General features: G+C 37.8%; 1 protein-coding gene across 9 annotated transcripts in view; it reads right to left on the bottom strand.

The window, feature by feature from the left end:
- The window catches only part of DIAPH2 (diaphanous related formin 2), a 245,997-nt gene extending 224,874 nt beyond the window's left edge, over positions 1-21,123 (bottom strand). For 2 of the 9 annotated variants that reach the window (XR_005555093.1, XM_039330129.1), the window contains exons 1-3: positions 20,820-21,120; positions 3,892-3,924; positions 2,281-2,457 (exon numbers count right to left, since the gene is read on the bottom strand). Coding sequence is in view for 8 of the 9 variants with exons in the window: in XM_039330129.1 (XP_039186063.1) it covers positions 2,281-2,457; positions 3,892-3,924; positions 20,820-20,933 (324 nt within the window). In the remaining variant the exon portion in view is untranslated. Of the gene's footprint in view, positions 1-2,280; positions 2,458-3,891; positions 3,925-20,819 lie in introns of all 9 variants that reach the window. The other 7 variants (XM_039330175.1, XM_039330184.1, XM_039330138.1 and 4 more) reach the window with 6 other exon arrangements.
- Positions 21,124-27,575: the final 6,452 nt, after the last annotated feature.

Below are 27,575 nucleotides of genomic sequence, written 5' to 3'. Positions count from 1 at the left end.
TCTCATGAAAAGCAGTAGACCAAACAGCTTAATTGCTTGCTTAAATAATAGAGGACAGTGCATTTCCACTACATTACGGCCCATTAAAATGGAAAAGCAAGTTGATGCTTGACTCCTTGTGGCACATATGAGCACCGATCCGTATGATTTTTCTTGGCATCAATATTGCAGTGGTTTGCCAACACCGTGTTTCCTGATTTTTGTAGACTATCATCCCTAGTATTTGCTGGTAGTCTCCAGACAATGACTAACCACAAACACACAGAGGCAGTTGCCAAGGCAGACAAACCTAGCCAACAACCACTGTCAGCTGAGGCTCTTCACGCTAAAGGAGAGAGCAAATCAACCTCCATTATGTTATTTCCTACAAGATAACAAGCAGAGCTTAATCCTTGGATAACAACTGAAGACCTCCAGTGACTACCATAAAAACATCTCACAAAACTTTCACAAAAGGTCTTTAAAAAAAAACACATCGAATCTGGTTTTGAAGCAACAGCAACCTATACAAAATAAAAACAGAAAAATAACACCTGATCCTTAAGAATAATTTTTAATGGCTTAAGCTTTATAGAGCAAAACCTGTACACTACCATCCTCAACAGGGTGAGCTTCTCCTATAGTGATTAAGATCTGCTGCAATTTACATCATTTGCAAACCTCTATAACAGAGGTCCCCAACCTTTGGGACACCAGGGATCAATTCCATGGAGAAAAGTTGTTTTGTGGACCAGGGGGGTGCGTAGTTTTGTGTGCTGCCTGCATCCCACAGATGGGGCTTTGCTTGTTTGTGTGGACCAGTTGCTGGCATGCCGTGACCCGGTACTGATCCACAGCCTAGGGGTTTGGCACCCCCTGCTCTATAACATTTGAGCCATCTCATCATTAAGTAATTGATGACTTTTGCACAAATGTATCATCAGGCCAAAGTCATAAATTCATACACGTAGCAAAATGTCTCTTCACAATGTTACTACGCAAATTAGGTAAATCTCCAGGGTACTCTACTTTCTGATTAAGAGGACATTTCTGAATAATCATCACTCTTCTCCAATTAGTCTTTTAAAAAGCAAGACTTCACTGTGGATAGGATTTTATTATTATTTTTTTGCAATTTTATAAATGTTCCTTTACATTTTTAAAATATTTAATTTTAAATTATTTGGGTTTTAATGTTTTATTATATTGATTAAACTGTACATCTTCCAGAGCTCCTCTATGAGGTAAATGGGTGGTCAAGAAGTTTGATATATAAATAAATAAAGAGGCTATAGGGAAATAAAACATAGGAAGTTTGAACAGCAACAGTCATATAATTAACAAATGCCCATTTATAAAATTGTTCTTCACGATGCAATTGTTATGGTAATAAGGTTCAACATGTTTCGTTTAAAAAAATATGAACTGCAGAACAGGACCTCATGTTAATCCTTTATATTTCTGCTAAAATGGACGACAGCCTGAAAACACATATTCCATAAAAAAATGTATTGGTTTCTTTGTTTTCGCTGCAACAGGCTAACTTGATGATAAATACGACGAAGGGGTGCTTTTAAATTTTTGTAATCTTCTTGACAAAATCCTTAATAACTTCCATTAGAAAATAATGGAAATAAGGTTTATTTACCAGATGGCTTTCATTTTCAAAACTATTTTCACTCACTGGTGAATTTATTCCATACCCATCGGCACCCTAATCATTAATGAGCATTTTGAGTTGCAAACTGTTAGTGGCAAATTGCAAACTATTGAAAAATTGTCTTTATGGGCTAAGACATGATTAATCTATTACACGCAATTATGTGGTCACTGAGAAGATGAAAATGTCACAAGGGCTGCCTATTAGCATCTTTATATGAACTAAAATGGGCTTTCTGGCCTTCTACTCAAGAAAACCAATGTCAAGCCATGTTAGAATCCTCCATCCTCAAATTGTCAACTTTTAATTAATGTTTTCACTTTTCTTAGGGAAAGGAACAGTTTCATTCAGAAGTTTAATAGACCAACGACACGGAACTCTCATACAAGGCGCTGTTCCTAATATAGCAGTGGTTCTCAACCTTTCTAATGCCGCGACCCCATAATACAGTTCCCCATGTTGTGGTGACCCCCAACCACTTATACATCACCGGGTGCCAGAGGCGTGGCCAAAGAAAAGGGGGAAAAATGGCAGACAGCCTTGTTTGGCGACCCCCGTGAAATGGTCGTTCGACCCCAAATGGGGTCCCGACCCACAGGTTGAGAACCACTGTAATATAGACACCCAAAAATAAAACTTACCATCATTTTCTCAAAGAGGTCCATAACTTCTTTTTCCGATAAATTCATTGATCGTTCATCAAACAGTGGTTGAGGCACTGGCAATTCAATTATAGAGGCCTGTGAGTCGATGGGGTGCTGGATAAGAAGTCTCTCCTTTTTGACTCCAGATTTCCTAAAACTAGTTAATCTGTCCCTCTGCAAAAAGAAAATAAATATTCTTAAACGTAGATTCTAGGAGAAAATGCACTGACTCATTACTTCACATGCTAACACAGGAATAATCATGCCCAAAATTAAGCCATACCACTTATTTCTGAGACTGTACTTCATGTGCTTTGTTCTACCTAATCTTGGTTACTGCACAGAATCAGGATATGTGGTTCATTAAAATAGCGAATCTCCAGGTCTGAAACCAAGTAGGTTTTGAAACCAGAAAAGCTAAGTTTAAACTGAGCCAATTCTTATTCTGCATCCATCTCTTCTGCAACTAAATAAGGCACAATCTGACTGAGATTCCAGAAGTACATTGTTCTCTGAAGTCTTTTAGGTCAATACGAAAACCCACTTCATGTATAAAATTAAAATAAGGTATTTAAGGAAAGAACACTTAGACTTTGAGAACATTTTTACATATCTAACACTTAGTTTTGTTCTTACATAATCGCAGCATGCTCAGCTTCAGAGTATAAAAGAGTATAAAAGGGACATCATTTCCATAAACTGTTGACTGGAGAATGTTTAATAAACTGAATATAAGTTCCTTTCGTAAAGCCTGAACCAAAGCATTTTTAAGGCCCTCCATGATATAAGTACAGTCTCATCACAGAAGCAAATAAGCTGTAAAGATGCTTTACGTAACATAAAGTTACATGCTTCATAACATTAGTTGAAGATAACATTAGGAAGCGCAATGTTGCAGGCAGAAGGGCTCAATCTATTGTTTCTCTCAGCACTGCATGCAAGCCTGGTTATATATTAGTAGAAAAGAACCTAGTTTGGCTTTTGCTTAGCTGGAATATATGCAGTATAACGAGGTTCAGCAAAAGGATGAGGGCCACTTCGAATGGAGGGAAACCTTCCTGAGATGAATGAGACAGATGTAGCTTGGTAAATCACAGAGGATTTTACTGCAACAAGCTATACATCCAATGCCCCAAATACATAAGAGTGCAAAATTGCAGTAGTGGCCAATTCCTTTCAAGAAGATGTGAATTTATAGTATGTGTTGAATTGGAGATAGAAGTTTTTTTTTTTTTTTAAATAAACAGATCAGTCATCACTAAGGGTGCCATAATTGCTTTTTGGAATCAGAATGCATCATAATATCAGGCGACGTTATCTACTTCCCATTTTAGAAGACTGGTTAAAATTATATCAACACATGGAAGGCTGGTACCCAGATCCTAATTTTGATCTGTCATCATGGCAACCAATTTAATTTTGAGATTTCCTTGGAATACAATTCTCTTTGGTTGGAGGTGACAGCTTGTGACCCTAGTATAAGAACCAGTTAGGATGTTAGTGGTTGTTAATTGGAACACATCGTATATCTCTATTTATAATTAAAGTTATGCAAGATACTGTAAGCAACATGCAGTAGAAATACAAACCCACATATGAGGATCTTACCACATCATCTGCCAAAGTTTTTATCTGTAGATTCTATGCAAATCAAGAAGACAAGAAAATGTGTGTTACCTACTGTAAATTAAATTTAGAGGTCCCTCTTTTCATATATATTAAAATCTTTATTTTCTCACTAATAAATGAGTAAATATCAACCTCAAAGAGTATCAAACTTATTGCCATCACAGAAATGTCCTCCAGAATGCAGGTTATTACCCACATCATTCTAAACCAGGTGTGGCTGGCTCAGGAATTATGGGATTTGAAGTCCACAGGTCATAAAGTTGCCATAGTTGCCCAGCCCTGCTCTAAACCCATCTATTCAACCATTCCACTTTCCAGTTTTCACCATGAAACCTGTACAAAGAATACGAACTAAAGGAGAAGATCTTCAAACAGAAAGAGAGAAAATCAAATAAATAAATAATTGATGTGATATATTATTTTCATTCTGCCAATTTAGAATCAACACAAAACAAAACCTTGTAATTGGAAAATTGGGTCTATAAGATATGACATTTTGATCACTGCTGCAAAACCTTAAAATAAACTGTCAACATATAATGTGAAACAAGAAGTTACTTGGAAGTTTTGATAATGTACTTGGCCAAAATATACAATATGGCACCTTGTCCCAATTCCTTCCTTCCTTCCTCTTCCTTCCTTCCTTCCTTCCTTCCTTCCTTCCTTCCTTCCTTCCTTCCTTCCTTTCCTTCCTTCCTTCCTTCCTTCCTAGCAACCAACCTTGATTCCTATGACTCAAACCACCAGACTCCTTCTTTACTAAAATGTTACTATGCTGTCAGAGATTCTTAGAAAACAAAAGTAACCGAACTTGCTTTACTAGAAGGGTGTTCACCTACTTCTAACAAAATAATGTTAAGCAAAAATGATAGACACACCACAGATTCCTCACTAGATTCCTTTTTGGTAAATAGCTACTACGTAACTGGTTACACCTAACCTATTTGCTGATTAATCTCCAGAGTACATTCTCAACATTCTAAATGGGCTCAGCAGCGCCCACTCACTCCAGAATAGCTTACTTCTAATCAAACTATCCTGGCCTTTGATCACAATTCTTCATAATTCAATTGGAGCTACAGTGGTATAGTCATTAGGATCTTGGACTGGAATTGGAAAAAAACAAAACAGGTTCGTGTACATCTTTGGCCACGGTTCAGTCATCAATTCTAGACCAGCCATCCTCTCCCACTGCAATGGGGAATGCAGGAAACATGTTGGAAGGGACTACTACGTATCTGATCTTGTGTACATGCATAGGAAGTGGGGATTGACCTCTAGCATATTAATTAATTAAAATACAAGTAGGTTCACCGCATATTGAAGAGCCGCTTCTTTAGGAACAAAAACCTAGCTTGTAAAATGTTGCTTGTAAAATTTTGAAAAGTCCTTCAAACTATGACACAGAACTAGCTTTTAAAAAAAAAATCATGATTTATCACAGAAACTCAGGGGGTCACTGCTGCTTAAGTAGCAATCTCTTATTCTGCTAAACAAAAACATTTTCTCTGGGAACAGTAACAGAACTGCTAGATATTTACTCTCTCATCCAATGTGCCACCTAACCTCATTTGTTTCATTTGACCCATACAGTGGCGACTGGAACATTTCTCTTTTATGTTATGTATTCCAAACTATTTTTAGAAAGAACACGCAGCACTACATTTCTGTTTCATATAATAACTCAGGCAAAGCTATTTGGAAAGTTAGTTTGAAGCTGTTGTTGCATTCTGGATGTATTCCTATTTTTTTCCCCAGCAATATACCACATGTTGTATTAAATGCGGCTACACTTATTTATTCCAATGTATTTTATTCATCAATAATACATAAGATTCTTCACTTCAAAGCTCATCACAAACAAGAGAAAAGCTATTACAGTACAATCCAGTTTGTTTTCGAGCTTTAACTATGACTGATTAACTCTTCCTGTAATAGCACAGGAAATCTTTAGTGTTTCATCAAGGTTGCCATAGAAAAGCAGACATAATTCAAGGTGTAACTAGTCAATTATTGCAACTAGCATCCTTGAAGGACGACTTGAAGCCTAACACCGTTAACAGTCTGAACTCAATCTTGCTTTAATTGCCTGAGATGAACAAGTTTGGTCTAAAATCCACTTTTATTCAACAGACTACTGAACTGCAGGGGGAAAAAATAATAATGCTGATCGCTTTTCCTATCTATTTAGGAAATTGAATCCATGCTGGATAGGACATAAGCAAGTAATTTCTACTCTAATGTTTGCATTTATTTCTAAAAGTGCACTGCTTCAAGAAATGAGCAAGCTGATGGGGAAACGAAACATGATCTGGATGCTGCTCAATTTGAAAATCCCCTCTATCCACCCCCCCACCCCCCTGCTAGTATTTAATGGTGGAAAGGACAAAAAGACAACATACATGAATATTTTTATTATTCTTCGCCTGGCCTTAATTTGCCACTTTAAAAGCATGTTGGTTAAATTTCAACTTGCACAGCACTCATAAATCAGATAATGAGTATATAACGTAAACAAATCTCCTGAAACAACTAATGCTGATGCATTACTAATTAGTAAATCCAGAGTCATCAGAAAGTGTCTAATCTTATTTAATGAGTCATGAGTTCTACCAAAGGAGATCCATTCCAATTAATTCCACTAGAAGTCTCCACACAACTAGCAACACATTGCAAAGGAGTCCGGAAGCCACAACATCTGGAAACATAGAGCAGTACACTAGAAAAAGACCCACAAAAACAGAAAGAAGAAAAAAAAAGCCACAAGGACCACAATCTGGGACAACAAAAATGCACCTTCCACCCACAAAGAATATAATTTGCTTAGCCACTGTAATTGGCTAGGCAAGCAGATGATCCAATTGCGGTTTTTTAAAAAAAGATATGTTTTACAAAAATGATGGTGGCTTATCCTAACCAAAGTTTAACCGGAGGGAAAAGCATGTGAACCACAAGACGTAAGGTTTCCTCATGCAAAAGAAAAGAGGGTTAAAAAGGACTTCACTTCAGGAGTAATTAAAATCAAGCAAGCAATTTATTCAACTAAATAAATCAGAAGAGTTCGTGTTCATGCTGATGCTACTGAAGTGCAGGGTTTTCTTTATTCTGAATTTAAAATAAACTGGATTTCTTAAGCATATTTCATTGATTATGTGCCATTCAAGTCCATGTCAATGCTTGAAAGACCACAGACTGTAAACAAATTTTCGTGAGGACGTTCTGTCCTCAGCATAATTTACAAGGGCTTCTGAGGTCTATTTTTTCAAATAATAATAATAATAATAATAATAATAATAATAATAATAATAATAATAATAATAATAATAATAAAGACCTACAAATAGAAATAGAAAGACTGTGGCAAAAGCAAGCAAGGGTAATACCAATAGTCATAGGCTCCTTGGGTGCAATCCCAAAACAACTGGAGCACCACTTGAACACCATTGGCATTGACAAATTGCTATTAGTCAATTGCAAAAGGCGGCCTTATTAGGAACTGCTTCCATCCTGCGACGATACCTGTAATACCATCAAACATCCACATCTGCCTATCCCAGGTCCTGGGTAAGGACTCGATAGGTAGACAAAATGCCAAATCCAGTCTGAACATCTGGCTGACTGTGCGATGACTGATAATAATAATAATAGCTGTCATCAAAGTAGAGACAATTTCAATTTTTTAATACCTCTGCATAAAAAAGAGGTCTAAGAGTGTCAGGTTAAGATTGAGACTAGAAGCCTGGAGACCATGAGTTCTAGTCCTACCTTAGGCATGAAGCCAACCATGTCTCTCAGCCCTAAAGAGGAAGCAATGACAAACACTTCCGAAAACTTGCCAAGAAAACTCAGGAACTAGTCCAGGAAATCGCCAGGAGTCAATAATGACTCACATACATACGCAAAGACTATACAAGGTCTGGCACAATCTGCAGGCATTTTGCCATGTTACTGAAAGCCTTAGAGAGAAACATTCCTGAAAACAGCCTAATTTTTTTCTTTCCTGATTTAATCAGTTAAATGTTTTGCCTTGCGCACAATGTAGTACAAATAGCCACTTTTGTGTGTTACTAATGCTGTAATGATTTTGTAACAATCTTTACTTTGCTTGAAGAATAAACATAATTTGGAGGTTTCTAATAAAGTAGAAAAGCTTTTAACCATAGTATTTTTAGCTATATTTTTTTTCCAGTATCAACTGTAGTTTTGCTCATTTGGTATCCCAGTATTATTGTTATTCACATGAGGAATGCCTCATGTTGTGTAGTAATACCAACAATAATCTTCTACAAAGAGGAAATTAAATAAACATATAAAATTGTCATGGTGATTTTCAGTTATGACAGTGTTAAAAACAAGAAATACACCCTAGTGATTATTAGCTATTCCCATATGTGGATGCTCGCAGTCATATTTGGGTTAATTGACCAAGAATAATGGGTAGATCTAAAATTGAGAGTCTAGGATTGTTTTGAATGAAAAGCTAAGATCTTTCTTTCTCTTTCTTTCTTTCTTTCTTTCTTTCTTTCTTTCTTTCTTTCTTTTTCTTTCTTTCATCACAAATTTTAGGAAGGGAGAAATGCAAGACCTTATGTTTGTGGGAAAAAGATACCACACACAACCTGTTAAGCATGTGGGGTACAAATTTATATTCTTTAGTAATCTAGCATGTGGTGCTATTAGATTACTACATGTAGTAATCACTTGTGGATTACTTACGCTTTCACAAAGCTGTAAAAAGCCAGCTCTTTCAAGGTCAGCCTAAGATGATCTAATCCCCAATAAAGTATTTTGGCCTTTAAGTAAGTTTCCTCCCCTTCAATGTGGTATTTATCATTGCCATTTTGTTATTTTCCTTTTTCGTCTTCCTTCCACGCTGTTATTTTAAGCTCTACTTTGGACGCCACCTAGAATTACTCACGTGCTTGAGGTGATTGTGCTTTTCATATGATTTCTACGCTATCATTTTAAACCTACCTAGAACTGCTTCAGTGTCTGAGGCAACATCCGGGGGAATAGGTGGATAAATAAATAAATATATAAATGCAAGACAGACCAAGACATCTGTCAAAGGTATATTCAAACCAAAATTCAAATAACAGGTAATCCTCAGCTTACAAACTACACTGACCCCAAAATTTATGTTGCTAAGTAAAACATCTGTTCGGTGAATTTGGCCCCATTTTGCAACCTTTCACAGTTGTTAAGTGAATCACTGCAGCTGTTAAGTTAGTAATACAGTTACCTGCCATCCCTATGGACTTTGCTTGTCAGGAGGTCACAAAATGGGATCATATGACCCAGGGACACTGCAACCGTCATAACTATGAGTCAGTTGCCAAGCGTCTGAATTTTGATCATGTGACCACAGGGATGCGGCAATGGGCCTAAGTGTGAAAAAGGGTTGTAAGTCACTTTTTCCGTGCTGTTGTAGCTTTAAAAGGTCTCTAAATGATCTGTAAACCTGGCACTTGAATGCCTCAGTTCTTATTCTGTGGCAAGGAATAGGACATATTAAGCTATAAGCTATATTCATTATTATGTCACTCTCTTCAGAAAAAGCAATTTTATACTGAGGTAACTTAAGCTAAACTATATATTGGTTCAATCTGTTCAAATATTTTCCACTCTTAACTGCTGTTTTGCTGAAACATTTCAAGAAGCAGCATTGGTCTATTTTATTTTAAACCCTTTTTTAGTACAAAGCAAACTAAATAGCAGGTTTACACATCAAATTGCAAAACCTGCTGAATGATTACTTTTTTTTTTTTAGCCTAGTAAGTAAGCAGAATTACCATCCAGCTCACTGGATCCTTGAAGTTATTTCTATCCAGAAGCATCTCACATTTTTTTTTGTTGCTTTTCCAATATGCTGTCAAGTTAACATCAGCCACAATAAAGCAAATCTACAATGAAATATGGAATAACAAATTTGGATCACTATAAATACTTTTATTGAGGTCAGCGGTTGTCAGTCTCTTACAGACAATGCAGTTGCAGGTAAATTATTTCTTCTGTGCTGTTTACACTTCAGTATAAAACATTAATTTATTATACTACTTCAAGATTGGGTACGGAGGTAAGACATAATGCTGTCTTTTCATCCTGGCCTAACCAATGTCTGAAACAATTTAGATTTATAAATCATGTTTTACAGTTAGTATACTGCAATGGCCCAGCTAATTAGTCCGTACAATCGTTAACAAACTATGGATTACTGTGTTGTGTGAACCTGACTCTTAAATACTGTATTTTATGCTTCTGCTCAATTCAAAGTCTCACTGAAGCAAATCAATTGTTAGTGTTATAGAGCACAATGATGTTTATATATATAAATAAATAAACAGGGGACTTTCCAATTTGTTTGAATATCTAGTTAAGTGTATCGCTTTGTTTGCTTTACTGCATTGTCATTTTGTAATGCATACATTTCCAAAAATATATTGAGAAATTTTCACTGGAAATGCAGATCTATATCAAATGCATTCTTACTAATACCAGGCCAATCAAAGAATAATACTGTATTGCTGAAATGTTTATTCGAAAGCCCAACTGAATTCATTCAAATTTATTCCAGACAGATTGTAGTACTTGTCTATGTTGTCTTGATTTCTAAATCTGATAAATTAGGACATTCTGATATAGCCACCTGCATAACAATCTCTTCCATTGATTTGGGTCTGTGAGGCTTGACTAAAGCGGGTTTTAAGTTGGGACAGCTTTTTTTTCCATACAGTATATATGGAAACACAGACACATATACACACAAACATACAAAGAGAGATAGCTGTGTCTATTCTAGTGACTGAAGGCCACAAGACTATGACTAGTGATATGATTTATACGAGGGGTCTTCAAACTTGGCCCTTTTATGACTTGTGGGCTTCAACTCCCAGAATTCCTCAGCCAGGCAAGCTGGCTGAGAAATTCTGGGAGTTGAAATCCACAAGTCATAAAAGGGCCAAGTTTGAAGACCCCTGATTTATACTAATGCCAGATCTTAAAAGTGAAGATATGACCCTCTTTAAAAGTGAAATCTGTATATTGCCCCCTTTCCCCCAAGAAATTTAAAAAAATAAAAAATGCTGCCCCATTTTTTAATCTGTTTGCTATAATTTTGGAGGTTCACTAACCACTAAGGTGGCCCTTAGATTCGGTTTACATACCCCCTTAATTCACCACAATTTGTTATATGCTAGTCAGAATTTAAATCCTAGATTCTGACTTGCATGGCTAGCTGAGGACGTCTGGGAGTTGAATTTCACAAGTCTTAAAGTTGCCAAATTTGCAGACTCTGATTTAAAGCAAAGTCCAGTTCACCAGATAAGAAAAAAAAAAACAAAAAACAATCCAACTTTATGTAGCAATTGGCTACAATTTATTTTTAGTTACAATTATTGGCTTCTGCATGCAAACAACATAGGAATCTGGTAAAATGAATCAAATTTATTTATAAACAAATCTCCATGAAAGGCACAGAGGGGGGAAAAAAAAATCTACAGAGGAACTCTTGGCTATGATACAATGTTGAATCATGATTATGGTTTATATTACAAGACAAACTAATGGCTGTGAGAAATGTGAACTCTTTCAACCCAAGGAAATGTTCATTACTGGTAAATCCCATATAGTCTTTAGAAAGTTAGAACTATAAAGTCTCTCAATATTTTTTTTTTATTTTCAACATAAAATTATTCATATGAGAGAGAGGGAAATTAAAGGTGAGGAAATTAAATTGACACTGTGGAATCATGGAAAGCAGACTTACTTTGCTATTTCTACATTTATTCTAACTGAGATCTTGCATAATTCATCAAGCTTTTTCCTATTTTAGGTGGGTGCCAGTTTCAGTTCCCTTATTCCTTAGTTTCTCAATCTTATCAGAACAGCAGAGATTCTGCAGGTCTGAAATCCCATAATTTAGAATAAAAGATCTCCAATCCTCACGTCACAGTAATGGTGAACTATGGTACTATTCAGTGAAATAGCAGTTATGGGATCTCAAGACATATTTCACTCTCCTATTTGTTTCTTCAATATGTTGTTCAGAAAGTACACATTCACTTTCCATTTGGAAAGTTTATTAGGTTTAAAATCTCTTTGCAGTGTGGAAGACTCAAGGCAGCTTAACTTCACTAACAAGAGATAAATTTAGCCAGACATTTCAAGATCACTAAGGTGACCTTAATTTACTGTATTCGTACATATCACTTTTTTTCGCCCTGTTTTAAAATGTAAAATGAGCATTCAGCATAAAAACTGAATATGTTCCTAAATAACATTTTGGTACAGACCCTGTTTTGAGATTAATTCACAGTGCATAGAAAGAACGTGATGATGCAATTACACTTGTGTAAACAGAGATGTGCCCACTTGCCTCTTTATGAACGACACAACCAAAGCTGATTTACCAAATCAATATTTTTAGTTCTAAAAGAGTGCACATCAACATAAGGAAATGAAATTCATGTCAGATGCACAGAGCTCAATAACAAGCGCTATTTAATGTGCAAATATACTATCTAGTCCTGCTTCAGTCCACCATTATTTGGCATTAGAAAATGCTTAACTGTGTAATATCCACAAAAGCTATAAAGAGTTCCTAGGTAAAGTTGGATTTTAACACTTCAACCTTATCTGTGAAGCCACACTGCCAATGTGAGTCACATTACAATATATTTCCAGTATGAAATCTTCAATTACTATACAACTCTATAAATATGTTCAGAAACAACGCCATTAATGTGTTGAGAAAAAAGAGGTAAGGGAAACGTGTACATTTTAAATTTTAAAATGTTTAAAAATGAGCTGTGTACTGAAAAACCTTCATACTCACCCTACATACCTATTTGCTGGGACTATTTATCAAATTGAAGCTGAAAACTGATACCTGGAGAAAAATGCATACATAAAAACAAATTCCAAACTGAGATAAAGAATATTTAAAGGAGGCCCTATAGCCAGCATCCCAAGCAATAAAACTTTGACTAATAATCCTTGAGATGTTTTCCTTGGGGATGTTGTCATACCAAAGTCAACGCGATGGAATTCAAGGCATGTATTACAAACACATTGCTTTAATTCCTGTGCTGGGAAAGGTTTTAGAATTCCAGACTTGATAAATCGGTTTGATTTCTACTGAAAACCTATGCATTTTATTCCCTTATGGAATGCATATTCTGCCTTTCCTCATGGTATTCCTATTATAATCTTGTGAGGTTGGTTGGGTTGAGAAAGTATGGCTAGCCAGAAGCTATCCAATCAGTTGCATGAATGACCAGAACTTGAATCTAATAGTGAATGGATGAGTCAACTGAATTATTGAGTTTACTGAATATATTGTCGGGCATGAAAAATCAGAACCACACACAGAGTTCCAGTTATTCTGATTTATTGCTCAAGCTTATACCCAAGAATCTAGTCAACTAATGGCCAGCATTAAATTAACATTAGATAAGAGTTAACAGAATTGAAGAGGGGTTGAACTTTGATCACTCGTGGGAAAGTAACAACCCTAGGCTGATTACTCTCTTGAATCCACTCCCAGGGTCTCCCTATCCTTCTCCTACACATATTTGCTTTAAGTCCTTGAGTAAGTATCCAAAGGAATTAAACAGCTATTCTAGAACTGTTCGGAAAGCAGATCCTGGAGAAAGGGCAAAATGAACTTGCTTGAAAGAACTACTGTATGGCAAATATATACAATTTTTCTTTTTAAAGCAAAGCATGCTGATTTACAGGGAGACAGATTTATACTGTCATCATATACTGGCCCAAGAACCACTGCAGAAAAAGAATTATTAATGTTTGAGACAAAAAGCTAACATTACAACTAGGTTAACAACAAATTACTCAATGGTAAGCATGGAAGATTACCATGAAGATACTAAGTTCTGGACACTACAAAATTAAATTGGGACGTATGTTCAAAAAAGTGTCCAATTATTTTAGAGAGATACTAGGCTCTTGGCATTTTTTTTCTTTTTTTTTTTAAAAAAGGTGTTAACAGCTTTTTTGTTGCAAAATAATTGGTAGAACTAAAGTTGTGTGGTTATTTTGTGTCTCATTCCCAAGATGACGGTTGTGCCTGAGATTTGTGCTATCCATGTGGAAACCAACAGAGGAAGAAGGAAGGAAGGAATAGCTGCCCACTCCTATCTGAGCTGCATCTGTGCAAAGTGACAGGTTAAAAGACTGCCAAACTTATAAAATTAGTTTATCGAATTACCACCCAACTAAATTATGTGCAACACAGTTGCCTAGACAACTTCTTCAGTTACATGGCCAAAAATAAGTAAGACAAACTTTCTCTTGAAGCATATTTCTTGCATTATAAACTGAAATGAATTTAATTATTAGAATTCCAAAATCCATCCCTTGTTAAGTCTAGTTTAGGATTTTTCAAAATCCTGGTGCTATAAACACTTTTGTCTATGGCCTACAACTGGTTCATCAGAGACTAAAATCTAGGAAAAAGCTTCCTTAGGTTGATGGAAGACCTTGAAGAATTTAAAAGCAGAGAGGACCTATGGAAAGCTACAAAGAACCAACATTGGATGGAACTAATGGAGGAACTGGCACCTGGGTCTGGCGAAAGCTTGGAAATATGGAAATCTTGATCACTTGAGGACATCATGGCTGCATGACAGAATACAATTAATGTTGCTAGTTTCTGGGCATGATCTGTTTAACTTATAAAGGAGAATATTTGTAGGTCAGGGTTGAAATGAGGTGTCTTTGGTGCTCTTTGAGCTTGCTTATTTTCTTGTAGATGTTTCATTATCCAAACTTGGTAACGTCATCAGTGTGGCACTGATGACGTTACCTAGTTTGGGTAATGAAACGTCTGCAAGAAAACAAGCAAGCTCAGAGAGCACCAAGGACCCCTCTCTTTAACTTCTACATATTTTAATCTTGTAATTTACATTTTTAATTTTATATTATGCAGTATGCCTTATTTTAATTGTGATGCTTCTGACGTGATTTTAAACAAACAACGCTTTGCTAGTCAACAGGATTTAGCTGATTGATTTCTCAATGCTCACTCCCAAAACATAAAAAATAAAGATGCTTTCAAGGCAAGTTTGACTTTCTATGATGACATACAGGAAGCTTTTTGGGGGGAGTGTTATGGGAGTGTTGTGCTTTCTTCCCAGATATGGGGGTTTCCTCCCTAATTTCCCAGTCAAGTCCACAGTCCTAAGTTTCCCTAGCAGTGCCCCAATGAATAGCTGTAAATTGAGGACTACCTCTCTAGGCTGATCAAAAATAGGCCGAATTACCAAACTACATCCAGCAGTGATTGTGTACATGGCCATTATTCAACTGATAGTTCTACTGTTGTTATATTCTGCATTTTATTATCACTGTGCATTTTATCTAGGTTACAGAACGTTTCTGCATTATTGTTTATTTTTCCATTACAGTTTAATGTTATACTTTATGCTTTCCATTGATATATGCATGGCTGGAGGACTGAAATTATTGGGAAGTTTAAAAGGATAATAAATAACGATGCAAGTAGTAAAAAAAAAACGCTACTGACTTTTCTTATTTCTGGCATAATATTCTGGCATTTGGGAAAGGAAGCCGGAGATGAACCACAAACCTAAAGAATGGACAGACACCAAACTCAAGTGGTGGTGCAGTGGTTAGAATGCAGTACTGCAGGCTACCTCTGCTGATTGCCAGCTGCCAGCAGTTTGAGTCTCGCCGGCTCAAGGTTGACTCAGCCTTCCATCCTTCCAAGATTGGTAAAATGAAGACCCAGATTGTTGACAATAGGCTGACTCTGTAAACTGCCCAGAGAAGACTGTAAAGCACTGTGAAGTCTATAGAAGGTATAGAAGTCTAAGTGCTATTGCTACTTATTTATCAAGAAAATGGCATATGGCCATCTAATTCGCTGATGATAACTTCATCTTACAAAGGTAAAACCCAATATCAAAGCTAATAAACTCACATCACCCTGGTGACAACAATCAAACTGACCCCTTGATGGGGCAGTGTATCACTCTGGGGTCCCTGGGCCTGATGGCAGAAACATATCTTCGGGACCTTGCAAAAGAGTCCAAGTGGGAGCCAATCTTATTTCTGCAGGGATGATGTTCTACAGAAATGGGGCCACCAAAGAGAAGGTCCTTCTTCTTGGTCCCATTAGATGGATCTCCTTAAGAAAGGGGACCCATAACATATCCTGCCTCCCTGTTCTTGGAGACTAGTTTAATTCAAATGTGGATATAACCAGCTTTGTGTAAATCAGTGGTTCTCAGCCTGTGGGTCGGGACCCCATTTGGGGTCGAACGACCATTTCACGGGGGGTCGCCAAACAACGCAGTCCGCCATTTTTCCCCCCTTTTCCTTAGCTGTGCTACTCCCTTTTATTCTATTGGCTTTTGAAAGCCAACAGAATAGACTCTCTTGAATAGAGTCTAATTCTATTGGCTTTCAAAAGCCAATAGGAATGGTCCAGGCTGTCTCTGCCCTGCTGAGCCCGCCAAAAGTCCCATTCTGCAAACGGTGCTGCACCAGTTGAGTAGTCTTCGACTTACGACCGGTTGAGTAGTCCTCGACTTACGACCAGTTGGGGGGTCGCGGCATTAAAAAGGTTGAGAACCACTGGTGTAAATGATTGTGGGAAGATTGTAAAGGGATGGAAAAAAGATTAGACATTTAAAAAAAAAATCAAGAGAGAGAACAAGAGTTTGTTGGTACTTTATCTCATAAAGAACAATTTAGTCCAGGAAAACTCACTGTAAATAAGGGTGGAAAATTCCTCTTGCAGTTTCCTAGGTTTTGTAATTACCTCCAGATTAGCGTTAAATATATGTTAGTGAAGTCTGTGTAATTCCTAATCTTGACCATCTCTTTGTATTACATCCTAAGAGTTTGTATCAAGTTACATACAAAACTTTCCCACTAATAGCACCGAACCATAGATGATCATTAAAAAAAAATGTAACCCAAGGTCACAGCCAAGAATCGAAAGACTTCTCACAAAATAAAATCAAAATAGGGTCCCTCAACCCAGGACCTAGGTGTACAAATCCCTCCCCTTTACTCTTGTCAATCAGCACCACTCCTTTTCCCGAGACTGAATCATTCATTCTGTGCATCCTGTGTTATTTGTTTTGTTTACAATTAACTTTTCCATCAGAGTCGGCAATCAAGGCTGATAGCCATAGAAACACAACAAATAAAATACAGTTAAAACACATTAATAAAAGAGACACTGCACAGACTAATGCAAGGAGGCACAAGTAGTCCATGATTCAGGATCGCAATTCAGCCCAACATTTCTTTTGCTACGTGAGACATTTCTTAAGTGAGTTTTGTCCCATTTTATGATTTTTCTTCCCACGTTTAAGTGAACAATTGCAGTTATTAAATTCATAACACAGTTGTGAAGTGAACTTGGCTTCCCCACTGACTTTGCTTGTCAAAAAGTTGCAAAAGGAGGTCTCATGACTCTGGGACAATGCCACTGTCATAAATATGAGTCAGTTGCCAAGGGTCTACCTCAGTGATGGCAAACCTTTTAGAGATCAAGTGCCCAAACTGCAACCCCAAATTCACTTATGCATCGTCGGGTGCCGGGTGGGTGTGGCCCATTGGCTGGGCATGGCTGCAGTGGTAACAGCAGACTGGGTGGGAATAAAAAGTTCAATCAATCAATTCCAACTTTGCAAGATTTTTTCTTTCCGCAGAAGTTGAAATTGACTGATTGATTGAACCTTTTTTTTTTTTGCACACAGCAGCGGAGGCCTGAAGTGAAAAGGTTTTATAAAATCCAGCTGAAGGCCTAGGACTGGGGCGATGGCACACATGCCCACAGAGAGGGCTCTGAGTGCCACCTCTGGCACCCGTGCCATAGGTTCGCCACCACTGGTCTACCTGTACTTGGCAAAAAAAAAAAGATCAACGCTTCCAAGACACCAATATTCTGTATCCTGAAACAAGTACCTTGCACATTCCTACTCATATTAAAATTACAGACCATCATGAAACCATTTTTTCCACAGCCCAATCCTGTGAATAATTAAGTACCCTTCATTCAGTAAATGACAGAAGCATAAAATGTAATCAAGGCTGAGAGATGATTATTTACTGTTCCTTGCCTTGCACACAATAGTCAAGAATGGCAAACATAACTTGCTTATTTCTATTGCCCAGTTATAAGTTCTGTAGTATAAAATGATTTTATAACCCTGTTCATCTGTGATAATTATGACTTCAAGCATGGTATATTCTATCAAAAAAAAAATATTCTTAGGATGTATACCCTTTGGGTTTGTTTGTTTTTTAATTGTTCCCCAGTGTATATTCATCATAGTAACAAAGCCGTAGGCCTGAACCCAGGTGTCTTCCATTAACAAAACTGCAGATAAAAAAGATATCATATATTCATCATGAGCTTATGCATTTTGCTAGCTTTTTTTTAATTTTGTGTTCTGCTCATGAGCTGAAATCAGGACCCACAATTTCCTGCTGTTTGCAATGTCACATGGGCATTTTAGTCATTATTAACAGAAATTTCATTGCATTTAATAGCCTGTAATTTAAAATACAAAGTGTCTACTTTGTTGTTTTAATTACAAGTTGCTTGTTGAGAAAATTAAGTTTTAGCTTTAGTTGATACATTGTGAATTACTGTTGCTACATTTGTAGCTTAAGGTAATGTATACAAATACTCAAAATTCAACTTGTTATTGACTAGGAATTTCATTTTCACCTCCTCTTTTCCTAAAGATCTCACTTATGATGTCACCTCAAACCTTCCTCTAAAACTGATTTAATTGCCCTGCAATTACTTCACCCAAACATTGGCAACAAAGAAAATATTCAAATAGGATTTACACCCAACCTTTTCCAGACAGAGGCTTATTCTTGGAGCTTTACTATAGGGAAAAAAAAACAGAGAAATGGGTCAGGGAAGTTTTTTTCCAAATCTGAAAATACGAGACAACCAAATTGTTTGGCCTCTAACTTCTGTTTATCATAGTGCTTACTGCCTGCTGAGGTCATATCCTGAAAAATTGCCAACTCCACTCAAGGGTTCATTACAGATAAACATAAAAATGTTTTCAAGTCATAATTTGTCTGTCCTTTAGTTTTCAAAGAATCGCAGTGTGTCAAACAGTTCATGTGCCCCTTGATAGCAATGAGGTGGAAAACCTAGGAATCACTTCTGTGACCTCTCAAAGATTCGGAGATCACACCAGTAAAAATTGGCACTGCAATTATTAAATCAGACATACGCAAGGGTGAGAATGGATTGGGCGCAGCTTACCAGATGCAAGATTTCTAAAACTGAAACACTCATGCTCTTGCTTAAAGTCAGCTGAACATTGGTCTGAACATGTCCAGCCCTACTTCATCTGGCCATGTGACCAGAAGATCTCCTATGTCTTTCCAGACAAGTTGGTTTACCCAACCTAGAGGATGTTGCCCTCGAGATATTCCTGAAATAATAAATTGAACTGAATAGCACCTTGTCTGAAGAAGCCAAAACTAGTGAAAGAAGTAGCAATCACTTTCCCAAAGCACAGGTTTTGTTCAAAACATCTTACCCAAGGCTTTTTTTTCCCCCTTTCAAAGAACTCTAATTTTTGAAGCAACTTCAGCAGCTACACCTTTTAATAAACTTCTTTATCAGCAGCTGTTGTGTAAAGTACAAATAAAAGCTTGATCAGCAATGCTATGGAAAGTTCCAGCTACCAACACTGCTTCTTTTCACCAATTGTTGAAGGCTACTTCTACAGTAGCCTTCACCAACCTGATGTTCACCAGATGTGTTGGACTTCAATCTCTCTATTTTTGTAGATCAGAAGGGATGGATGCTGAAGGCCACAAGGGCTGGAGAACAACAGTTGAGGGCACTTGCCTCTACTGGGAGGAAGCAAATGACACACGTGATCACATCAAAAATGCAAATGACCCAACCTATGTATTTGCACAAGACCTTGTGAGGCAATTACATAATTTCACCACCAAATGATGCATGTGTCATCATTCTGATCTCATTGTAAATTGGTTAGAGGCAATACTGAGCGAACACATCTGGATAACACTAGAGTGAAGAAATCTCTTCCAGGAGACACAAACATCAGGCCGTGGGAGATCACAGGCTTCTCTGTAACACACACAAGTGACAACAGTGAAACACACGTGTCGCACTCCCCAATATGCCCCTCTAACTGAATCAGCCAAAAGAGCTAGGAATTACAAGAGTTTAAACTCAAGTTTTCTGAAGAAACAGAGGTTGCCAAGATTGTTGGATGAGTAACACAGGACAAAAAAGACCAGATAGCTTAGGTTGGTGGTATTCAATCAACTGTAACTAAACAGTTGGTTTAGGAGAATCCCCAAATTCTAGCAACACAAGCAACAAAGAGTGGGACCAACTAGCTAGAGAGACCTGTACACCAAAGGGCCAGTACACAGATTAGCAAACTCAAGAGACTTATGGTCTACCAAGGTGAGGTTGGTTCCTGCAACAAGCAAAAAGTATGGTTAGCAATAAACCAAAACCTACTTTGTTCAGCCACAATTTCTTATCAGAAGCAACAGCAGGCCAGGTTCAAGCCACAATTTTCTGGGTTCACACAACTAGGAAGCCCTGCTTGCTTCATGCAACTAGAAAGCTGAAGTTGGCTCACCAGGATTTCCCTTGGATTATGCATCCGGGGAAGCTTTACTGCCTTCTGCCATGATTCCCCTGGGTTCACACAACCAGGAAGCCCTAGATGCTCCTTGCAACCCTGGAAACTCGGGTTGGCTTAGCCAGGATCTCCCTGGGATCATGCAAACCAGGAAGCGCTGTGGAACTAGCTAGGTCTTGCAAAAGGGCAAGTGGGCAACCTTGATCCGCTTTCTCATAACGTCTGAACCCGCAAGCGAGTTGCACTCACCAGCTTGGGCTTATTTTTACTCTCCTCCTCCGAGGGACGCCCCCCGCCGCTGCCACCCCGCCTGGGGGTGCCCTTCCCCGGCGGGTCTTCCCCTCCGGCCCCCTGGCCCTCCATGCCGGTCCGGCGCTTCCTTTTTGCTGGTCGCCTGGCTCCCGGCTCGCCCGCCCCGGCTGTCAGGGCGCTCAGGAGGCGCCTCTGCGCATGCGTTGTCGAGCCGGGAACGAGGCGGCGAGAAGTCAGGCATCCTCCCTGCCTCTCTGCCCAGGGCTGCGGGAGTAGGCCGCCAGAGCGCAGGCGCGGGAGCGCGCTCACACACACTCTTTGCCCCCCTCTGCGCAAGCGCGCTCTTCGGAGTCTCCGAAGCCGCCCCGCTGGGCAGCTGCCCTCACCTGAAGGCTGGGCAAGGAGGACCCGGAAGCGCCTGCGAAGAAAGGGCGCCAGCGAGGGAAGCCTGGCGGAAGTCAGAGTGCGGGCTGGAGGCAGTAACCTGAGGGGCGGCGTTAGACAAGCTGAGGAATACGCGCCCATCACCTGAAAACCTCTTTTTTTAGGGAATTCATCATGAAACTGGATAGTTTTGCAATAAATCCAAACGTGTAACCCACAAGCACATAAAATAACATTTTAAGCGCGTACATAGACAAAATAATAATTTTAAATGCATGCCCGTGTTGCTGTGCATGGAGGACCCCTAATATACTATCGCTATGTAGTATATTAGAAATTTAAACTCGGAAATGTTAAAATATTTGACTTCATTGCTCCCCTGAAAGGATATGAGGGACCCTCCCAAAGGTCCTCAGACCACATTCTGAAAACTGCCGGCTTAGACAATTCAAAAAATATAACTTTGTGATTGAAAAATATTAAAATACTTCGCTATTGAAATCAAGAAGGAGCTGTTTATAATGTGCCAATGAGATTGCTACCTCAAAAAGAACAATTAAAAAGATGAAAACATCAAGTTAAACACCTTCATAATTGGATAAAACCGCCTGAGGGCTTCCCTGCAGGTCCAGAGGAAGAGTGGACATTTTGGAGATGTTTGAATAAACTTGTGTATTAGTTTGGCTAAAACTAAAGACCGCGTGTTAAAATGGGGTTTTCCCCCTGAGGACAAGGATATTCACAGCAAATGTGGCACTATTCAAACAACTATCCAACTTTTACAGCTGACATGCACATAAAATGAATTGCTGCTCCAAAATATCCCTGCCATCAACGTGGCCTGGCATTGGGCTAGAACTATATAAATTTATACTTTTATTAAAGTTTTTTTTTAATCTTTTAAAATTCAAATTAACAATTTTCCCCTTTCTGGATCCTACATTTTTTATATGAAATGAAACTTTGCTTTTAAGGGAGCGACTATCAGTATATCCGCATCGTTGCAGCAGACATAAAATGGTGGTGCTTAATACTCATTTAATAACTTTGCTGGGTATAAAATGAAGGCATCTATCACAGGAGCGACAGCTAATTTTGTGGGTCAACAAGAATTTCTACAAGCATGGACCATTTTGCCTTCAGCTGGAAATTCATACCACCACCACCACCTTTCTGTCTGAAGTCAGGCATCTTGAGCTTAAATGGTTCAACCTGTGCCTCGTTTAATCATGTGATGTGTAAGCTTCTCACCATGTGTTGGCAACAAGTTTCCTCAGAAAATGGAATGTTCTTTGGCACAATAGCACTTAGACTTATATACCACTTCACAGTGCTTTACAGCCCTCTCTAAGTAGTTTACAGAGTCAACCTACATTGCCCCCAATGATCTGGGTCTTCATTTTGCTGACCTCGGAAAGATGGAAAGCTGACTCAACCTCAAGCCGGTCAAGATCAAACTTCTGACTGTGGGTAGAGTAAGCCTGCAATATTGCATTCTAACGACTGTGCCACCATGGCTCACAAGCAATGTACTTTTTACTTTATGAGCCTGAATGTCGTGCAAGACGTTGTGCATGCCACGTTTTGATATACACAGGTATGTCTTTATTTAATTTCTTGAATGATTCATGGATTCAACCAGTTCCTTTCCCCCTTCACCTCCCACCCCCAAGGCACAAAAAGCACATCAGCTTGTTCTTGCGTATACAGATACATAAGGCAAGGATCCAAGAAGCTCATCAAGATCGTTTTTAGATTTGGCCTAGGAGCAAATACATAAAGATCTTGAAAAATACTAATTTCCTGTTTGATTAAGCAGAACCTCAATGGTTGGCCAGTATGATTCCTGTTGATATGGAAACCAAAAGGCTAAATCAAAGGTTGGAAACAATACTCCCTGTGCAGATGGGTGAAATTACTGAGTGCTAATTGCTTCAGTTATTTTAACCCTAATTTGCAACTGTAACTGTTGCTCTTATCCTTTCCTGAAGATACATTCTGGGAAAGGAGAAATAATAGCTACAATTGTATAGATGTGTTCATACACGATGGTATTATTGTAAGTCTCCTAGAGAGATCAGTAGCAAATAAATAAATAAAAATGGCCACAATTGTGTAGCTATGTTTAAACACGATAGTAACCCATGGTCAATTTTTTATGGTTAATTGAAAATTCAGTTATCTGGATTGGCCCAGAAGAATGAATCAAACTGTCTACACTTGTGAGTCACCAAATCCACAAATTTTAGAATTTTTAAAAAATTAAAAACTATATAAAAAAAAATAGGGAGGCAAGAACAAGTAAGCCTTGTTTAAAATTAATTGGCAAAAGCAAAGGGGGGGGGTGTCTCATGCCACCAGCCAGCCCAATGGCTCTGTGCTTCTTTGGCCTCCCCATGCAAGGTTACAGAGTCATGTTTTCACTCCATTTTGAAAGGCCAGGAGGTGGGGGGTCCCCCTCATCTCTGGGGGGGGAGGATAATATTCCACAGGATGGGGGGCAATGGCAGAGAAGGCTCTCTTCCTGGACCCCGCCATTCAGAGCTCTTTAACTGACGGGATCTGCACCATGACCAGGTGGGATAGGCTGATGGGATGGGATAAAGCTGGTTCCATAAGCAGCCATGTAGGGTTTTTTGTTGCTACTGATACCTTTGGCAGGAAATCAATGTCATTTTGGCCACTAGAATATCTTCCGTTGTGAGATCCCAGAGCTGATTTTGTTTCAAAACGAAAGCACTTGTGAACACAGCACTCTAAAGAAATTAAATATTTTAAATGCACAGCTTGAAAGCAGTTGTGACTTCTCAGAGGAACTCTGCAATAGAGAGAAAAAAAGGGGAAGTCTAAAAGTCATAGCAGAAAAGCATTATGTGGACATTTTTAGGCTGCAATCTAATGTCACTTGATGGCACATTAAACTTCCTCAAATTCTCTGAATGTTTGGTGTGGTGAGTATGTTCAAAAAAAACTCCAAAACTTTAGATTCTGTTCCTGGGCTCTAGAAACTTGTTTTGCTGCCGCTTAAGAATTTGAAATATGTGAGACTTGCACTTAAAAATGTTCTTATTCCATAAAAGAACATCAGAGAATGTGGATGGTGGTAAAAAAAGGTGTTATTGACCTTAGAAACTGACTTGCTTGTTCTTGTTCTTTACTTATCTACTCTGATACTCTTACAAAGTTGGTTATGTAAATATAAGGAAATGAGGTCTCCAAAGTTCTCAAATTCTTTTGAGATATTCTAAGCCACAATAAAAGTTGAATAAGGGCAGGTTTGGGATATGTACAACCAAAACCTCTGGGTTTCTCATTCCATTTGTCCTTGATCAGTTTTTTAAAATCAACTGACTGGAGATGAAACAAGTAGAATCTTCAGATTCTGAGATAAATTAAAATGTCGTAAAATGTCCATTCACATAAGTGAAACTGCTGATTCCAAAGATGAAGGGCACAGAAACATAGATTTCTAGAAAGCTCAGTCTTCTGAACAGGAAAGGCTTGGATTAACACAGCAAAAATTGAATCTGGTTTTCTGAAACTGTGAAGAATTGTTCCCTTTAGTCAAGTTTTGTACAAATATTCTTTGTTGCTTCGGAAAGTGAGAAATCCTCACTTGTTTTTCAAAATACAGCTGTCATATGTATGTGCATTCCTCTAAAAGAAGTGTTTTCAGATTTGCAAGATTTGGTTATTGTAATCTTACAGTAAAGATATGTTGTTGACTTGTGCTTCCTCTCTGGACTACCTTGAAGGGCTGACAAACTGTGATGTTTGACCTTAGCCTGTGCTCTCTATATTACAACTTTTATTAGCATTAGTAACATTAGTAATAGGAATATTAAGAGTAATATTAGCATTAATAGCACCAGCAATAAAGGTAAAAGATGCTTTTAAGTCAGAGTCCTCATGACTACATTAACCGCATGGATATCACTGTTTTTAAAGTAGTGTTCATTGACTTCTCTTCACATTTTTTAATTTCCCTTTCCTTCCTATTTTACTAGGATGGTCTGGTGGTCTCTTAGCCAAATATATCTTATTTTCAAGCCACAATTAGCTTGATTCTGCCACTTCCTGCTCATATTTTTATGATGGTTTTCTTCTTGGAGGAGGCTAAAGCAGTGAACATTTTTTCCATATGTTGAGCATTAGTCATGGAAGTCAGAAAAAGTTGCAGCTAGTTTAAATTGTTCCCATGCTATATTTCACTCAGCAAGGCAAACACAAACATGTTTTATTACTGTTTATAAATACAGTAAATTAGTTAGAGTACAAAGGGGGATATCAGAAGCTAAATACTTATCTATGTTGTTTTTAGTGGCAGGATCAATGCCTACTTTTATTCCTTTTTTAAAGCATTTGTAAATAAAATACAGTGCAGATTTTTGACACAAAGCTCAAAGATCTATATTCTTTTCTATTACTTTAAAATTAACTTGAAGTACTTTGTCTGGTATGCTCAATATTTTATTTTATTATTTTTAAAATGTATTTGCCATCCATCTTTGCCCTGAGGAGTTTCTGGACAGTTTAACAATAAAAATATACATATATACACATATATGGTATAGGTTCTCCTGCTTGACTGGAGGGTTGGACTAGAAGACCTCCAAGGTCCCTTCCAGCTCTATTCTATTCTATTCTATTCTATTCTATTCTATTCTATTCTAGTCTAGTCTAGTCTAGTCTAGTCTAGTCTAGTCTAGTCTAGTCTTTCTGCTCTGCTCTGTTCTGTTCTATATTCAAATACAATAAAAACACAGTTTATGATTAAGGGGTGGGGAATGAGGATGCAGAACGTAAAGGGAGGAGAGGTGGGATCAGCTTTTAGTCCATCAACCCCCTCCAGCGTGATAATCAATTTTATACTGAGCATTAATTGTACAACCTCAATAAATCTCTTCTTACTATACAGTATGTCCCCTTGTCAGACATTTATTATGTCTTTCAAAACTGCATCTTTGTTTTAAATAAGTAGTGCCCCTATTAGGCAGGACATGCTTGCCCACATATCCTAATCCCATTTTGATCTTTGAATCCACACTTCTGCACACCTGAAATATCTGCTGGGTTTAATTAGATCAAATCAAATATTTACGCGAAAAAGAAATTACACTTAGATTTTTCCCTTGCTTTTATTTGCTTTTGCCTCCCTGCAGAACACCCAGAGAAATTGGTCCCTCCCAAGACTTTCACTTTGTTCCACAGCAGATCTTGTCAAACTTGCAGGGGGATGTACTACTAAATCATCGGTGATGGATTTCATCCATGGATGACATTGTTCTCCTTCACTGTTATTGTAAACTAGAAATTGTATGCACTCAGTAAATGTCAGATGTGGGTTGATCTCAGATTAATCTTAAAACAGCAGCTGGCAGGTTTATTTGGGCACCAGGAAGCACTTTAAAAGCGCACCCCCATTTTTGGACATCAGGTAGATGTTCCTTTGTCTCTGGTCCTTGTTTTTCCTGTCATTTTGCAAAGCAATACGTCAGGTTATTGCTCAAGCAATCTTTTTTTTTAATTGCAAGATGAGTCACACAGCCTGGGTGGATTTTGCTAGTGGGAACTTGGATGACCAGGTGTGAAAATATTCCTGAGAACAAAAATAATGCTTTAACAATTCTTTCCTCCTTGGCCTTTTCCCGCCTTTCTGTTGTGTTTTCTTTGTTTTTTGTTTTTTTTTAAGATTTATATGTATTTCAATGCCAGGAAGAACTTTATTTTTAGAAATGTAAATTCTCCAAAGAATAATGAGATATACTGTAGAATTAAAAGTAGGATGATTAATACCCATAGTCTTCAAAGAGTTCATTAATTTAATTCCCATATACAGTAGTGGGTCAGAAAAAAAGCAGGAGTGAATTTTGTATTATAGAGTTTGGATTATACTGTATATACAAGTGGCTATTAATGTTGTCCAAGCAAGCAATTTTCATTTTGATGGCAATGTTTCAGTAATAAAGTGCATTGTACAATCATAATTTATAAATAAAGCTCTTATCTATGCATGAATATTGATTACTCCTTTCCACAAAGTGCCAAAAGGAGCTTTCAGTTTATGACAATTCTTTATGGTGATTTTCAATTATTTCTCAAGGTGGCACCTTCTTATGGTTGCCTTATTACAAGCAAAGAAGGTAATTTAGGGAAAAAATTGCCACTTGGCTGAACCTATTTTATCTACTGATGGTGCAATATAATTTTAGCTAAGTTATAACTTTTTTAAATTTGCTATAAGCAGAAAAGCCAGTGGATTTAGCCTCAATGGCATATGAAAATCTACATATTTCAAATGTATAAGTCTATGCCTATTTGGAAGGGAGTTCTCCAGAGTTTCCTCCTTTCCTCCTAAAGATATTTTAA

Source organism: Crotalus tigris, unplaced genomic scaffold, assembly GCF_016545835.1.
Source record: "Crotalus tigris isolate CLP2741 ecotype Arizona unplaced genomic scaffold, ASM1654583v1 scf7180000017622.5263843, whole genome shotgun sequence".
NCBI lineage: Eukaryota > Metazoa > Chordata > Lepidosauria > Squamata > Viperidae > Crotalus > Crotalus tigris.
This window is presented reverse-complemented; position numbering and strand designations above follow the sequence as displayed.